The sequence below is a fragment of the Trichechus manatus genome, unplaced genomic scaffold, assembly GCF_000243295.1.
Source record: "Trichechus manatus latirostris isolate Lorelei unplaced genomic scaffold, TriManLat1.0 scaffold00040, whole genome shotgun sequence".
NCBI classification, from domain to species: domain Eukaryota; kingdom Metazoa; phylum Chordata; class Mammalia; order Sirenia; family Trichechidae; genus Trichechus; species Trichechus manatus.
In genome coordinates, this window is record NW_004443976.1 from 11,806,052 (window position 1) to 11,822,334 (window position 16,283).

General features: G+C 44.7%; 1 protein-coding gene across 1 annotated transcript in view; it reads right to left on the reverse strand.

Moving 5' to 3' along the window:
- The window catches only part of DNAH2 (dynein axonemal heavy chain 2), a 114,714-nt gene that overhangs the window by 63,291 nt on the left and 35,140 nt on the right, over nt 1-16,283 (reverse strand). Inside the window, exons 12-27 of the mRNA XM_023731099.1 lie at nt 13,881-14,027; nt 12,564-12,720; nt 12,095-12,334; nt 11,499-11,687; nt 11,139-11,286; nt 10,389-10,581; nt 8,535-8,735; nt 8,276-8,432; nt 7,719-7,893; nt 6,051-6,214; nt 4,295-4,456; nt 4,088-4,191; nt 2,456-2,612; nt 2,225-2,307; nt 1,929-2,109; nt 1,416-1,554 (exon numbers count right to left, since the gene is read on the reverse strand). Coding sequence (XP_023586867.1) covers nt 1,416-1,554; nt 1,929-2,109; nt 2,225-2,307; nt 2,456-2,612; nt 4,088-4,191; nt 4,295-4,456; nt 6,051-6,214; nt 7,719-7,893; nt 8,276-8,432; nt 8,535-8,735; nt 10,389-10,581; nt 11,139-11,286; nt 11,499-11,687; nt 12,095-12,334; nt 12,564-12,720; nt 13,881-14,027 — 2,597 coding nt within the window. The remainder of the gene's footprint in view (nt 1-1,415; nt 1,555-1,928; nt 2,110-2,224; nt 2,308-2,455; nt 2,613-4,087; nt 4,192-4,294; nt 4,457-6,050; nt 6,215-7,718; nt 7,894-8,275; nt 8,433-8,534; nt 8,736-10,388; nt 10,582-11,138; nt 11,287-11,498; nt 11,688-12,094; nt 12,335-12,563; nt 12,721-13,880; nt 14,028-16,283) is intronic.

Here is a 16,283-nt window from a genome sequence, read left to right on the forward strand (position 1 = left end):
TTCAAATTGCAGCTCTGTTATTTATTGGCCGATCACTTAACCTCATTGAGCTTTTATCTCTTCGTCTGTAAAATGGTAATAAGATCCACCTCAAAGAACAATCTGAGATATTAAATACAATATATTCACATTTTCAGGTTCTCAGTAATCTTAGCTTCCTCCCCGCCTATATCCCCATACCTTAGGTTTTGATCAGTTTATTCCCTTGTCTTCATAGTTTCTAGCATTCTGAAGAAAGAATGGTTGTCCGTGAGTCTGAACTCTGAGGTGACCCTCATGCCTTCAGGTACAGAATCAACAGGCTGTTATGCCTTTGAGGGACCACATGAGTGACCCCTGGAGATCACAGGGAGACTCAGTAGTGGTGGATGAGATGGGTTTATTTTGTGCATTCAACAAAGAGATAGTTGTTTTTAGGCCTTTGCTTGTAAGTTGTTCCAAAATATAATCTTCGTGATTATCTCAAATATTATTTATAGAATACATGTTGTCATTCAGCTTTGCATGTCCTAACACTTATATGTTATCAAAATGTTTAAAATGATAAGCTTTTCTTTTTAACGTGTATACTCCATGTTCTTGGGAGACAGAGAATTGTTAGACTGTCCCTATGCAAAATAAAGAAGTCTTCCATAGCCCCTGCCAGAACTTTTCTCCTCAAGATACTCATTCTAGGTGCCTATCACCAAACCTGACTCCCTGACTCTTCATCCCAATCAACCAGGCCTTGCTCTACATATCTCTCTTCACCTTGTCCCTGTCTTCCTCATCCCTTAGGTTTTCTGTGCTTCCAAAGTATCTAAAATAAAAACTAGTTAGCCTGATAAACTAATTAAGGCCAATGTAATAATAACAATAGCTAATAGCGGCCAAGGGTTTTACTATGTGCCAAGCAATGTGATAACTGCTTTATCTGCATTATTTCATTTACCTGCATTATCTCATTTAATGTACTCATATCAGCTAGGGAAGAAGAGCGATTCCCCAATCAGGGCTTACTAAGGCACAGTGCTAAACATTGGATTGTTAGTGTTACATACGCCTTTATCTCCTTACAAAAAACCCTATGAAATAGCTACCATTAACCCCCCACTACAGATGAGGAAACTGTAGTTTGGAGGAAGCAAACTGTCCCAGATCATACAGTCAGCAAGGCATGAGTCAGATTTTGAACTCAAGTCTGTCTGATTCCATATCCCAGGCTCTTAACCACTATGTTATACTCCACTCAGATATTTGTTGAATTTAATTTGTGGAATTATTACTTAATGCTTCTAAGTAGAATGGTGATGCGGGGTGTTATGACAGCCAGTTTAACAGTCAAACTTTCAATAAATGAAACACATGGTCATGACATCACCTATACTTAGCATTAAATGAGACTATATGAGGACAAAAGGCCATGGAGCCCAGACCTGGATGGTGGGTGCTCCAGAGAGCATTGTTGTCCTTGCTCATCCGGTCCATGATGGATTTCCAGGTGGTGTTCACCTCGTCAAATAAGGTTGATTCATTGGGCAGCTGCTTGCGGATGTCCTCTCCCATGAAGATATTCTGAGGGGCCAAGAACTGGGGTAAGTCTGTTTTCACACACTCTCCACCCTCTGCTCCCTGCTCCCAGACTGGGGATGACAGTGGAGTAGAACATAAGGAGCGTGAGAAGCACTAGAAGTAAAGTTGGGCTTGAGAGTCCAGGTATCTGGGTCCAAGAAGAAGAATGGAATGAGAATCTTAGAAGAAGAACAAAGCCTTGTCAGGCAGGGAATTTAAGGCGAGACTTAATAAAAAAGAGTCAGATGCTTGGGTCCTAGAAGAAGAACGATTTTAGAGATGGGAAAAGATGGTGGATAGCAGGGCAGAAATCTAGGTCTTAAGAAAATAAGGGATTGGGAACAGGATGTAGGGAGAGCTTAGTGCTATGTCCTGACCTCCAGGTACATCCACTGACGCTGCACTACGAGCACCATCTCAATAACCTCCAAAATGAGGGAGAGGCAGCGTTCCCAGTGATCCACGTCTTTCTCAAAGGCCTTGACAAAACGAGATGCCTTCATGGTGGACAGAGACACCTGGTTGTCCTCCAGTGCCTGGAATACTTCTTCTGTACCTCTGGGGTGGAAGGAGTCGAAATCACAGTCCATCCCCAGGTGCCATAACTTGGTTCCTACTCTGCAGCCCAGGTCACACATTGCTGCCTCTCCTGGAGCCCCGAGCTGTGCTTTACCTGAGTCGGTGATGGCCCTTGTCCTTGTAGGGTACTATGTCTAGCTGGATCACATCCCAGGTCTTGGCAATGTTCTGTAATGCCTGTGGGGAGAAATCAGTGGACAGAGCAATGAGGCATTTAGCCCCAAGGTGAACAGGGGCTGGGAGGGGCTCTCAGATGAGGAAAAACTGAAAGCCTTTGCTCCAGAGGCTGAAGAAGTAGGGAAGTGCAGGAAGCATCCTGTCATACCAATTCTATAGCCAACTCTTTGGTTGCTGAGGCAGAGATCTCCCCAATTTTCTCCACATGCTGATCCATTCCAAGCTCCACGATCTGCTCCAAGGTGAAGCTTTCAGATTCCTGGTCAAACTCCCGTTGGATCTCATCCCTGACCTGATCCCAGTGCCTGCAGGCAGGGACAGAAAGTCTGAGCTGGAGGCCAGACACCAGGGTCTACTGCAAAGTATTAGCATCGTTCCCCATGCCTTCTCCCACTGGGATACTATAATCCCATGTATTTGTTAATTCGTGTTTCAACAGATAATCACTAAATAGGCTCTAAGATGCAATTTTAGGTTCTATGGGGAATACAAAGATTGAGTTGATTCCCTCCAAGAGGTGATTCTCCAGAGAGGGAACTAAGACAGGTATGCACACAAAACACGTAACAGTTAAATGAACTGCAGGCTTCCTATAGATCATGCATTGAGCTAAAAGCTTTACGTGAAACATCTTATTTAATTCTTACAACAACTCTATAAATTAGGAATTATCGTCATTCCATTTATAGATGAGGAAACAGGCTTAGAGAGGTTAAGTAACTTAAGCAAATAAAGTGGTATACTTAACCATATAATACTTAAAAGTGAAACATTAGAAGCATTCCAAAAAACATTATACTGGATGCAATACAAAAGAAATACTTACTTTCTCCTAAATGGATAGATAATTATTAAAACACCATCTATAAAACAGTTGATTCCATTTGATATTTCCCAATGGTTTGAAATGCCTCCTCTGTCATATAATAAATTCCAGGTGCATTGAAAGAGTTAAACTTGAAAAATGAAATTATAAAGTACTAGAAGGAAGTGTGGAGAGAATCTAATTATAGCTTTGGGATAGGAAAACCAAACCAAACCCATTGCCATCGAGTCGATTCTGACTCATAGTGTCCCTACAGGACAGAGTAGAACTGCCCATAGGGTTTCCAAGGAGTGGCTGGTGGATTCAAACTGCCAAAACTAACTTTTTTGGTTAGCAGCCGAGCTCTTAACCACGATGCCACCAGGGCCCCTTGGGATAGGAAAGGTCTTCTAAACAAGGCACAAAAGTGAAAGACTGTAGAGGAGGAAAGTTATACTGTTGACTATACCAAAATAAAAACTTCTATATGACAAAAGATGCAAAGCTTAGCCATCATAAACCTGTTGCCATAGAGTTGATCTCACACATGGTGACCTTATGTGTTACAGAGTAGAACTGAGCAACACAGGGTTTTCTCGGCTGCAGTCTTTATGGAATCAGACAGCCAGGACTTTCTCCCATGGCACCGCTGGGTAGGTTTGAACTGCCAACCTTTGGATTAGTAGTCAGGCGTAAACCGTTTGCACCACCTAGGGACCTTAGTCATCAAAGACAACATAAAAGCAGAACAGACAGAGGGAGGCAGAGAACAGCCATCAGAAAGGCAGGATAGCCTATGACAGTGCAAGCAACAGAACGGCAGCAGGCCCTAGGGAAGGCTTCTTCAAGACGCTTCTGTGGACAGAGGGGAAGAGAGAGCTACGAACACTCTAGAAGGGACTCAAAGAGCCAGGTGAAGGTGCAGGCCATAGCGGACAGAGTGGTCACCCTCCAGGAGCGGAGGATCAGCCTCACCTCTCTCTCAGGGCTGGATTTCGCAGGTCTGCAATGAGAGGCATGGTCCTCTTGAACTGCTCTATTTTCAATCGAGAGGTTTCAATAATTTCCCAGTTTCGGTCCTGAGCAAAAATGGGCAGCATCAGAAGACCTGAAATCTCCTCTCTGCAGTGTCCCTTCCTCAACAGGCTTATCTCCTGCTGACTCCCTCCTCTCTCCACACACCTTATACTCTTTGGCTAGTCTTGTGAGGCGACGGAACAGCCCATGGGCCATGGTCTCCATGGCCTCTGTCTGTAGGGTCAGGAACCGGCCGGTCTTCCACTGGTTCCAGTTCTCCTCCCAGTCCCGTGTGATCTCCCAGACTTGCTGGAGAGCATCGAGCTCCTACATGGGCAAAACGAGAAAGGTGAGGTAAGAGTTAGGGGCTCTTGTTCTTTTTCTCCCTGACGGATGCTCTGGCTCTTGGTTCCTCTCATTCTGAGAAGTTTTTCCCTCCAGATAACAGGGATGTGTCCTTTGTACACAACTCTTCTCCACTCCCTTGCCTTAAAAGCTCCTGAAGCAAAAGCACTCAGAAAGATGCTCAAAGTCATTAGTCATTCAGGAAATGCAAATCAAAACCATAATGAGATACCATTTTACACCGGTGGCGCAGTGGTTAAGAGCTTGGCTGCTAACTGGCTGCTAATCAAAAGGTCGGCAGTTCGAATCCATCAGCCGTTCCTTGGAAATCCTATGGGGCAGTTCTACTCTGTCCTATAGGGTCACTATGAGTGGAATCAACTTGACAGCAAGGGGTTTGGTTTTGGGTTTTTTTTTGAAGGATGGCTATGGAGCCCTAATGGCATAGTGGTTAAGTGCTAGGCTGCTAACCGAAAGGCCAGCAGTTCAAACCCACCAGCCGCTCCACAGGAGAAAGATATGGCAGTCTGCTTCTGTAAAGATTACAGCCTTGGAAACCCAATGGGGTAGTTCTACTCTGTCCTGTAGGGTCACTATGAGTCAGAATCAACTCAATGGCAATGGGTTACAGGATGGCTATAATAAATGAAAAACAAATAACAAGTGTTGGTAAGGATGTGGAGAAATTGGAACTCTTTTACAACATGTATGGAAATGTAAAATGGTGCGGCCACTTTGGAAAACAGTCTGGCAGTTCCTCAAAAAATTAAACGTAGAACTACCATAGGACCCAGCAATTCCACTCCTGGGTATGCACCCAAAAGAATTGAAAGCAGGAACTCAAATAGGTACTTGTACACCAATGTTCACAGCACCACTATTCACAATAGCCAAAAGGTGGAAATGACACAAATGCCCATAAACTGATAAATGGATAAACAAAATGTGCTACAGCCATATAATGAAATATTATTCAGCCATAAAAAAGAATGGAGTTCTGATACATGCTCCAGCATGGATTACCCCTGAAAACTATGCTGAGTGAAACGTCCAGAACAGGCAAATCTACAGAAACAGAAAGCGGACTAGTGGTTGCCAGGGCAGTGAGGAGGGCAGAATAGAAAATGAGTATTTAATGGGTATGGGGTCTCCTTTGGGGTGATGAAAAGGTTCTGTAACTAGATAATGGTGATGACTGCATAACATTTTGAATATAACAACGCCATTGGATTGCATATTTTAAAGTGGTTAATTTTATCTTATGTGGCAAAATATATATAAGCTGAGTCTCTTTTGAGTCTTGAGTCTTCTCCCCATCTCTCCTTGCTCTTCCTCCCTGATAGTATAAGGGTCTACCAGGCAAGAAGTCAGCTCCCCCAGACAATCTGGCGTTAGCATGGGCCCAATTTGGGTGGACCCAACACCACTGGGACTCACTTTAAAAAGAAAAGAAACAGAAAAGATCCTCAAGGCCCATCTCTCTGGACCCAGCTGTTTTTCCCAGGCCCTCAGGACCCCTTCTCCTGTCCCCTGCCCCTCAGCCTTGACTACAAGGGGGCCTGGCTCAGCAGACCACCTTCTCCAGGTTCTGGAGGTCCTTGGAGGCTGGCTGCTCAATCTTGAAGATGCCCAGGTTGGTGCGGAGAGAGTTTTCTTCATCCCGCATGGCCGTCAGCATGGCCCTCACTTGTGCGATCTGATCTAGGGCAGACACGTGGCCCACGTTGCTGGTGAAGGGCCCTGTGGGGAATTCAAGACAAAGTGAAGCTCAGATTCCCTGTCACGTCCAGGGCTTCCTGAAAGGACTGTAACGGCTCCCCAACCTCCCTGTGGGTAAAGCTCACTTCTTTCCTCACATGGGAGAGGGAAGGGAAGGAGAACAAGAGATTCCCTGGAAAGAATGATGGTTAATCTTAGCAAAAACTACTAAATGTAGCTCAGGAATCAGAAATAGGTGGGACATGGGAAGTTGATATAATTGGAAATGTGAGTGGGGCTGCTGCCTTCCCATCAAAAATAGCCCATAATAGTGTGTTCATCTTCCTTGTTTCTGACAGAAACCCCAAGTGCCACAGCTCACTCCCTTCTCCAGCACTCATCCTTCCTTCTTTCATCCTCATCCTCGCCTTCCCAGGACCCACACCTTTGGTCCTTGTTCCAATTCTAGAAAGACTGGGTCAAAACAAAGTATGTCAATATTCACTGTGGCATTATTCACAACAGTCAAAAGGTGAAAACAACCCAAGTGTCCATCAACAAATGAACAGATAAACAAAATGTGGTATATCCATACAATACAGTGTTACTCAGACATAAAGAGAAATGAGGTTCTATTACATGCTATGATATGGATGAACCTTGAAAACATTATGTTAAGTGAAATAAGTCAGACACAAAAGGACAAATATTGTATGATCCCACTTATATGAAATATATAGAATAGGCAAATATATACAGATGGAAAGATTAGTGGTTACCTGGGGCTGGGGGAGAAGGTAATGGGGAGTGTCATGGATTGAATTTTGTCCTGCAAAAATGTGTATCAACTTGGCTAGGCCATGATTCCCAGTATTGTGTGGTTGTCTACCATTCTGCTATCTGATGGGATTATCCTATGCGCTATAAATCCTAACCTCTATGATGTTAATGAGGCAGGATTACAGGCGGTTAGATTAATGAGGCAGGACTCAATCTATAGGATCAGGTTGTATCTTGAGTCAGTTTCTTTTAAGATGTAAAAGAGAGACGCCAACAGAGAGCGAAAGGGGGACCTCGTGCCACCAAGAATGAAGACCCAGGAGGGGAGCGTGTCCTTTGGACCCAGGGTCTCTGCCCTGAGAAGCTCCTAGACCAGGGGAAGATTGATGACAAGGACTTTTCTCTAGAGCCAGCAGAGGGAGAAAGCCTTCCCCTGAAGCTGGCACCCTGAATTTGAACTTCTAGCATCCTAGACTGTGAGAGAATAAATTTCTCTTTGTTAAAGCCATCCACTTGTGGTATTTCTGTTATAGCAGCACTAGATAACTAAGACAGAGAGTTAATGCTTAATGGATACAGTTTCTGTTTTGGGTAATGAAAAATTTTGGAAACAAGTAGTGGTGATAGTTATACAAAGTTGGGAATATAATTAATGCCATGGAACTGTACACTTAAAAATGATTAGAATGGCAAATTTTATGTTATCTATATATATAACCACACACACAAAAGGCTAAAGAAGGGGAAAAGGTTGAGAAAAGGGTACCTTTGGATTCAAAATCTTCCAGAAGATTATGCGCTTTCTTCTTGAACTCGTCGGCTGAGTGAATCAGGCCTGTCTTGAATTTCTCCTTGTGTCTCTTCAGCATTTGTTCACTGTCCAACAGAACTTGTTGGAAAACGACCCATTCCCCATTTAGACTGTCAAGCATCTCCAATACCTGGGGACATCAAAGAGGAAAGGATGACCCATGAACAGGATGTCTAGGCCTCCTCAACAGTGCTTTTGATGACTCTGATCTTCCAGGCCAGAGTCCACTGGCAAGTTTTACGTGTGACGAGGCCCAAAGAAACCAAGCAGTGAGTTGCTGGGCCTAAAAGAAATTCATATCCATCAGCTGACCTGATATGTCATCTAAACTAGCTCTGGCTCTCAGAGGGGCCTGAAAAGCCCAAGTCTTTTGAGTCTTGAGTCTTCTCCCCATCTCTCTTTGCTCTTCCTTCCTGACAGCACAGGTGTCTACCACGTAGGAAGTCAGCTCCCCCACAATCTGGTGCTAGCATGGGCCCAATTTGGGTGGACTCAACACCACTGGGACTCACACTGTCCGGAACCGGCACCTCGTACTTTTCGAGGATGGTGAATTGTTCATGAATAGGGGGGATCTGAGTTTCCAGGTTGGGCAGGTCATGCTGTAGGGTGTCCATGAGTTGCAAACTGACCCCCAGTTCCTCCAACGTCTGAGGTGGGCGGCTGATTCTGAAGGTGGACAGAGAGAAGTCTGGTAAGTGGAAACGACGCCCCCACCCAGGCTGTGCTGGGCACCCCGTACCCCCCCAGGCTGTGCTGGACGCCTCATACTTCTCCGCATTCTCCTTCAGGTAGGTGTGCAGCTCCAGCAGGCGCCCGGCTGCCATCTCCTTGAGCAGCGTCGTGAACTTGTTCTGCCACTCATTGCAGTGCTGCACCAGCGAGAACTTGAGGTGCGAACAGTCCAGCAGCACAAACTGGATGTTGAGGACAGTCTCCTCCTTCTGCACATTATTGGCAACCTCCGTGTAGCTGTAAGGGCCCCAGATCCCCACTCAAGAAAATCCAGTTGCTGTCAAGTAGATTCTGACTCCTGGTGACCCCATGTGTGTCAGAGTAGAACTGTGCTCCATAGGGTTTTCAATAGCTGATTTTTCAGAAGTAGACCGCCAGGCCTTTCTTCCACGGCACTTCTGGGGGGACTCGAACCTCCAACCTTTAGGTTAGCAGCCAAATGCATTCACCATTTGTGCCACCCAGGGACTCCATATCCCTACTAGGATGTTTTTTTCCTTCTCAGACCTGTCCACAGCCCCCAACCCAGTTCAAGCCCAAGTCCCCAATCCCTCCACCATCCCTGTGCAGCTGCTCTAAGTGGTTCCTCTATTCCCAGGTGTCTTCCATTCCTGTCTATCCCAAGCATTACAGCTGGATCACATCATTTTCCCAATGACTGCCTGCCTACAAGATATCAGTCAAACCCCTTAGTTTGGCACTCGAGCCTTTAGAGTCACAGAGATCTGGGTTGGGTTCACTCTCAAGGGCTACTTACTAGCTGTGTGACCTCAGGCAAGTTACTTAACTCTCCTGAGCCTTGATCTCCTCATCTGTAACTTGGTGATAATAACAGAGGCTACCTCACAAGGTTATTAAGAGGATTATGTTAGCCTGCACACTTCCTCTCTGTACCTATGTTCTAGACCACTCTGTCTGGTGAACATGCTCATGCGTTCTCATCTTTAAGCCTTTGCTGTTCTATTCCCTCCTTCTGGACCGCCTTCCCCACTCCCCATCTCAGCCTCTTGAATTCCTACCCATCCTGTAAAGGCCCGCCCCAAAGTCACTTCCTTCATGAAGCCTTTCCTAATGTCCCCAGCTAGAAATTCTCTCCCCTTTTGAACTCCCCTTGCACCTTGTATAGCTTAATCATAATACTTGTCATATCAAAGCTTGTATAATAAGTACATTAGCTCAGAATTTTATAGTTTACAAAGTGCTTTCACATATATTTAATAATCTCACAGCCTTATACGGTAGGTATTATAATATCCATTTTACAGGAAACTGAGGCCCAGAGAATATAAGTAACCTGTCTAAGATCACACAGCTAGTAAGTGGTGGAGCTGGGATTCCAACCCATCTCAAGACGTCTAGGCCACTGCTCTTCCAACGATACCTGTATCATCCTTACTACACTCTAGCCCTCTTAAAGAAAGAAATTGCCCATTTCTATTTTTTATTTCTCATGGCCCATAGGACTGATGCTTTATGTTTGATGGTGTTTATTGAATGGATGAATGGATAGATGACCAAAGGACAAAAAAAAAATTAAAAAGATGGAAGTTAAGATTAGAATTTAAGAGTCTTCTGTAATTTAACTCCAAACTGCCTTCTTAAAATTAAAGTGTTCACTTCTCTCATCTTTCAGATCCATAGCATTTACTTTTTCCCAACAAAACCCTGTAGTATTCCCACAAATGACTGCTCTTTCCCTAAATCTTGTCCAGCTCTTATCTGATCTTTATCCCTTTGAGAAACAAAGGCCCAGTGCCCCATCTAGGCCCTGTTCTTTTCCTAGGGCCTAGAACCCACATTTTGTATACCCCCATCCTCCCTTCCCAAATCTCAAGGCCCAGACCTCCTCCTCAAACTCTATACTTTTAGGGACAGACCTTCACCACTTACCGGGCAATGTCGGCATCAAAAGAAGAGACAGGGGGGTTGAGGCGCTGGTAGCGACGAATAAAAGAGTCCTTGTTGATCTCCCAGATTTCCCGATACATATCCCAGGTCTTGAGGTAGTTCTGCAGCTGGCTTGCATTGGCAGTCATACCACTGCTGATCTGGGCCTGGATCTTCTTAATGTCCTCATCTCGCTCTTTAAGGACCCAGCAAATTCTTCCCGTTGACTTCCACCCCAACCCAACCTTTACCCTAGCTCCTGGCTGCTACTCCAAACCCTCCACTACAACACCTGATTCCCAAAGAATGCAGCTCGTACATGTGGGTGTGAAAATAGAGGAGGCAGAAAGTATAAGTAGAACTCGTAGTGTCTCTTCCATAGGATTCAGACATCTCACCTGTTGGTATCTAAGCCAAAAACTAAACCCACTGCCATCGAGTTGATTCCAACTCATAGCGACCCTATAGGTATCTAGGCCTCTTATATACCAGCCCCAGTCCCAAATTTGTTTTTCCTAATCCTAATCTCCCACCCCAAACCCCAAATCCCTTGAGTATCAGTCACCTAATGGCAAGAACCATCCCTGCCCCCTGCTCCCTCCCTCAAGTTGGCCCCTCAACCTGTGTTTTCTACCTGGCATGGAGATGACTGGCCAGAATGTCTTAAAACAGTCCTAGTCTCTCCTCACAGCTCTGCCCACTCCTAAGCCTCTAATAACGATGCACTCCGTGCCCTCCCCATTGACCACTCACCCACAAGTACATGGATGGGTTCACGCTGAAACTTGCGCTTGATGAGAATTTCAGGGAGGTGGCGGAAGACAGAGATGGTGGAGATAAGGTGGCTGCCAATGTCATTGACTACACCTGCCAAAGTCTGCAGGGTGGGTGAGAATTCCACCTGTGGAGAACACAGTGGGAAGGGCCTTAGCACAGGCCAGGGAGGAGATGAGTCTTAGGAATGTAAGGTAAGACACTTTTGAACCAGAGCTCTGAGAAAAGCCCTGGAGGCTTTAGGATAAAGTCAGGACCAAGGACCAAGCTTAGGGATTGAGGGAAACTGACAAATAGGGTGTGATAGTTTTGGGGTGTTGGGGGCAAAGTAGTCCTGACCTGTGCCACACCCCCCCGCATATCATTTTGCAAAATGACAAGGACTCGGAAGAGTGGGTTTGGGGAGGTCTTCCCATCTCCGTTGATGGCCTTAGACAGTTCCAGCAGTGACCACTTCACATTCAGGCGCAGGGCATCCTCCATCATATGATCCAACCGGATCGTGTACAGCATCCACTGCTGCTGAATCTGGTGGGAAGGGATGGGGAAAAGAGACAAGGTGAGTCCTGGGAGATGAGAACCAGCCAACAGGTCAAGGAATAGGCTGGTTAAACAGAGAGGCAGGGCCTGAGTCCTGGGAGATGAGAACCAGCCAACAGGTCAAGGAATAGGCTGGTTAAACAGAGAGGCAGGGCCTGAGTCCTGGGAGATGAGAACCAGCCAACAGGTCAAGGAATAGGCTGGTTAAACAGAGAGGCAGGGCCTGAGTCCTGAAGGAAGTTCTGAAAGGCCAAAGGTTGACTGAACCTGAGACTAGAGCAGGATGTTTGAGAAGCACACACTGGGGGGAAAGGGAAAAGAACAAGCGAATAGTCTGATGGGACGGGGGACTGGGGGCTTGTCCAACGACTAAGTCCCAGGCACAGGACCTCTACCTCAGGACCATCGTTCTTGAAGACCTCATAGGAGTTGGTCATGATGTCAATCACATCCTGGTACAGACTCATCAATTTCTGCTGCACAGCTGCCCGATGCTCCTTTTGGTCCTCCTCAAATTCCAAGTCCCGGTATACTCGCTTGCCACTAATACGTACCAACAGTGTCTCTGACATCTCTTGGGCTCGCCAGCCAATGGTAAGAGTGGATGCCTTGAACTCATTCACAATCGTCTGCACCTGGAATCAGGCCCCACCCATGGGAAAGTTTCAGTTTGAAATCCCTGGGCCTAATTCTACCCTCCCACCTGTCTTCCAGCTAAAATTGTCAACATAAAGTCCTTCCTCAAGCACACTTAGTTTCTGTCACACTACTCCCAGGTTTTCCTACCTCTACCCAAGACTCGGGTATTCATTACCATGTGCCAGCTTGTTGGTCAGCCTTTAGGGTCTAATGACCATGGCCCACCTTGCTGGCATGGATGCGACATTCTGTAATGAAGAAGGCACTGGCCCCTTTCAAGGCCCAATGCAGTTTCTTGAGTCCAGGGTGGATCTTCTTATCCAGGAATCGGATGCGCTCTTTGAATAGGGCCTGCTCATCTGGGGACAGCATGGCAATAATCCTGTGTATAAGAGGGGACTGGTCACTGATGGGACAAGCTTGGAAGTGCTCTTCTCCCCACCAAAAAACTTCATGAAGAAATCTGAAAGTTCACTATTCTAGACTAGTGCCGTCTAGTAAAACTTCCTGCCATGCTGGAAATATCCTACAATAGGTGTTGTCCAATACGTAGTCACCAGCCACATGTGGCTATGGAGCACTTGAAATGTGGCCTGTGCAAATGAGTAACTAGGTGTTTAATTTTATTTAATTTTAATTAATTTAAATTGAAATACATACAGTTAAAACCGCTCACCTCTAAAACTGCTCTCAAAAAGCTCTTCTTATAGCTAAACACAATGAACACTTCTCAGGCCTTATCCTCCTGATCTCTCTTGATTTCAACGTGGTGGACTACTCCCCTCCTTAGGACACACTCTGTCCCTGGTTGTTGGACCACAGTTCTCCTCTTCTCTGCCCTTCCCTTCAATAGAAGTATCCTTCTTTCTCCATTGTCCCTTAGAAGTCTCATTCAGCTAGGTACCAGAGACACAATAAAGAATCTGCTTCCTCTGCAGTCCCTTAGATGCTGGGATTACTCAAGGTTCTTCTCACGTAGCACCACTCTCCCTGGGTGATCTCATTCACTCCCATGGCTTCAGCTGCCTTCTATAAACTGATGTAGCTAGTAGCTACTGTAATGGATGATATAGTTCCAGACACCCAAATGAGAGTGCTGGTTCTACCCCCATGGGCTTTAACTGTGATGAGAAAGCACAGAACAAAGCCTCCTTCCTGAGATGAGTACCAAGAGAGCTCAGAAATAGTGGACCAGCGTGGCCCTGGTTCAATGATCTGATGTTATTCTCTGCCAATAATCCTAACCCAACTCAGTGTCTTTCCTAGAAAAGAGCCCAGCCCTATAATATATATGGTCCAAGTACCCTATGGGGTAAGTAAATTGGGTTGTTCTTGCTGTCTACCCCGAAGCTAAAACACAAAAATACACGGGTCAGGAATATGTGTAGGGCCATAGGAGAGAGTATGCAAAACCACTGCTGGGGATGAACTAACGCAAAGGATGAATAGTGTAGGAAATGGACAGCACCACGGGGCAGATAAAACAAAGAAGAAGAAGAAAAACAGCATGTACGAAGGATGCAATGAGGACTGGAGCCCTACCTATTGTAGTCTCGAGCAACAAGTAGCAGGTTTTCACGAAGAATGCGCAGGTCCTCTGCCCGTTCAGCCACGTTCACCACATAATGGGGAGTCTCAAACAGTAGCCGCTCCCAGTAGTCAATCTCCACAAAGAGAATCAGCAGGAACCTTTAAGAGAAAGAAAATTAAAGCAGTTAAGGGGATAGCTCAAGGGGATAAACTAAAACCAAAAATGGAAAAGAGGTGTGGGGCTGGAAAGCAAGAAGAAATTTAGAGATAAGAAATGAACATTTCCAATAGAAAGATTCAGCCGAGTAGCAGAATACAAGCTCAATATATAAAAATCAGTTGGATTCCTATACACCGACAATGAGAATTTTAAAAAGGAAATCAGGACAACAATTCCATTTATAATAGCCCCTAAAAAGATAAAATACTTAGGAATTAATCTAACCAGGGATGAAAAAAGACCTATACAAAGAAAACTACAAAACACTACTGCAAGAAACCAAACGAGACCTATATAAATGGAATGCTCATGGATAGGAAGACTCAACATTGTGAAAATGTCAATTCTACCCAAATTGATGTACAGATATAATACAATCCCGATCCAAATACTAACAGAGTTCTGTAACGAGATGGAAAAAATAATCACCAACTTTGTAGGAAATGAAAGAGGCCCTGGATAAGCAAAGCATTAATGAAGAAGAAGAACAAAGTAGGAGGCCTCACACTACCTAATCTCAGAACCTACTATACAGCCACGGTAGTCAAAACAGCCTAGTACTGGTACAACGACAGACACATAGACCAGTGGAACAGAATCAAGAACCCAGATGTAAATACATCCATCTATGGTCCGCTAGACCTGGTGATGCAGTAGTTAAGAGTTTGGCTGCTAACCAAAAGGTCCGCAGTTTGACTCTACCAGCCACTCCTTGGAAACCCTGTGAGGTAGTTCTACTCTGTCCTATAGGGTTGCTATGAGTCAGAATCAACTCAAGGGCAACAAGGGATGGTCAGCTGATGTTTGACAAAGTACCAAGGTCCATTAAATGGGGAAAAGATACTCTTTTTAACGAATGGTGCTGACAAAACTGGATGTCCATCTGTTAAAAAATGAAACAGGACACATACTTCACACTGTACACAAAAACTAACTCGAAATGGATCAAAGACCTAAATATAACACCTAAAACTATATATAAAGATCATGTAAGAAAAAATAGGGACAATGCTAGGGGACCTAATACATGACATAAAGAGAATACAAACCATAACTAACAATGCACAAATGCCAGAAGATAAACTAGATAACTGGGAACTCCTAAAAATTAAACACTTATGCTCAACAAAAGCCTTCACCAAAACAGTAAAAAGAAAACCTACAGACTGGGAAAAAATGTTTGCCTACAACAAATCCGACAAGGATCTAATCTCTAAAATTTATAGAATACTTCAACACCTCAATAACAAAAAGACAAATAATCCAATTAAAAAATGAGCAGAGGATATGAACAGACACTTTACCAAAAAAGACCTTCAGATGGCTAACAGACACATGAGGAAATGCTCGCAATCATTAGCCATTAGAGAAATCTCAACAGGACAATGAGATACAATCTTACCCCAACATTACTGGAAGTAATCAATAAAACAGAAAATAACAAGTATTGGAGAGGTTGTGGGGATATTGAAATTCTTTTGCACTGCTGGTGGGAATGTAAAATAGTACAACCACTACAGAAAACAATATGGCGCCTCCTTAAAATGCTAGAAATAGAAATATCATACGATTCAGCAATTCCACTCCTAGGAACATGTCCTAGAGAAATAAGAGCCATCACACGAATAGACATATGCACATCCATGTTCATTGCAGCATTATTCACAATAGCAAAAAGATGGAAACAACCGGAGTGCCCATCAACAGATGAATGGATAAACAAATTATGGTATATACACACAATAGAATACTACACAATGATAAAGAACAATGATGAATGTTATGGATTGAATTGTAACCCCCAAAAATGTGTGTCAACTTGGCTAGGCCATGATTCCCAGTATTGAGTGGCTGTCCACCATTTTGTGTTCTGATGTGATTATCCCACGTGTTGTAAATCCTAACCACCATGATGTTAATGAGGCAGGATTAGAGGCAGTTATGTTAATGAGGCAGGACTCAATCTACAGGATTAGGTTCTATCTTCAGTCAATCTCTTTTGAGATGTAAAAGAGAGAAGCCATCGGGGGGGTGGGGGGGATAGGCGGGAGGGGACCTCATGCCACCAAGAATGAAGAACCAGGAGGGGAGCACGTCCTTTGGACCTAGGATTTCTGTGCTGAGAAGCTCCTAGACCAGGGGAAGATTGATGACAAGGACCTTTACCCAGAGCCAAAAGAGACAGAAAGCCTTCT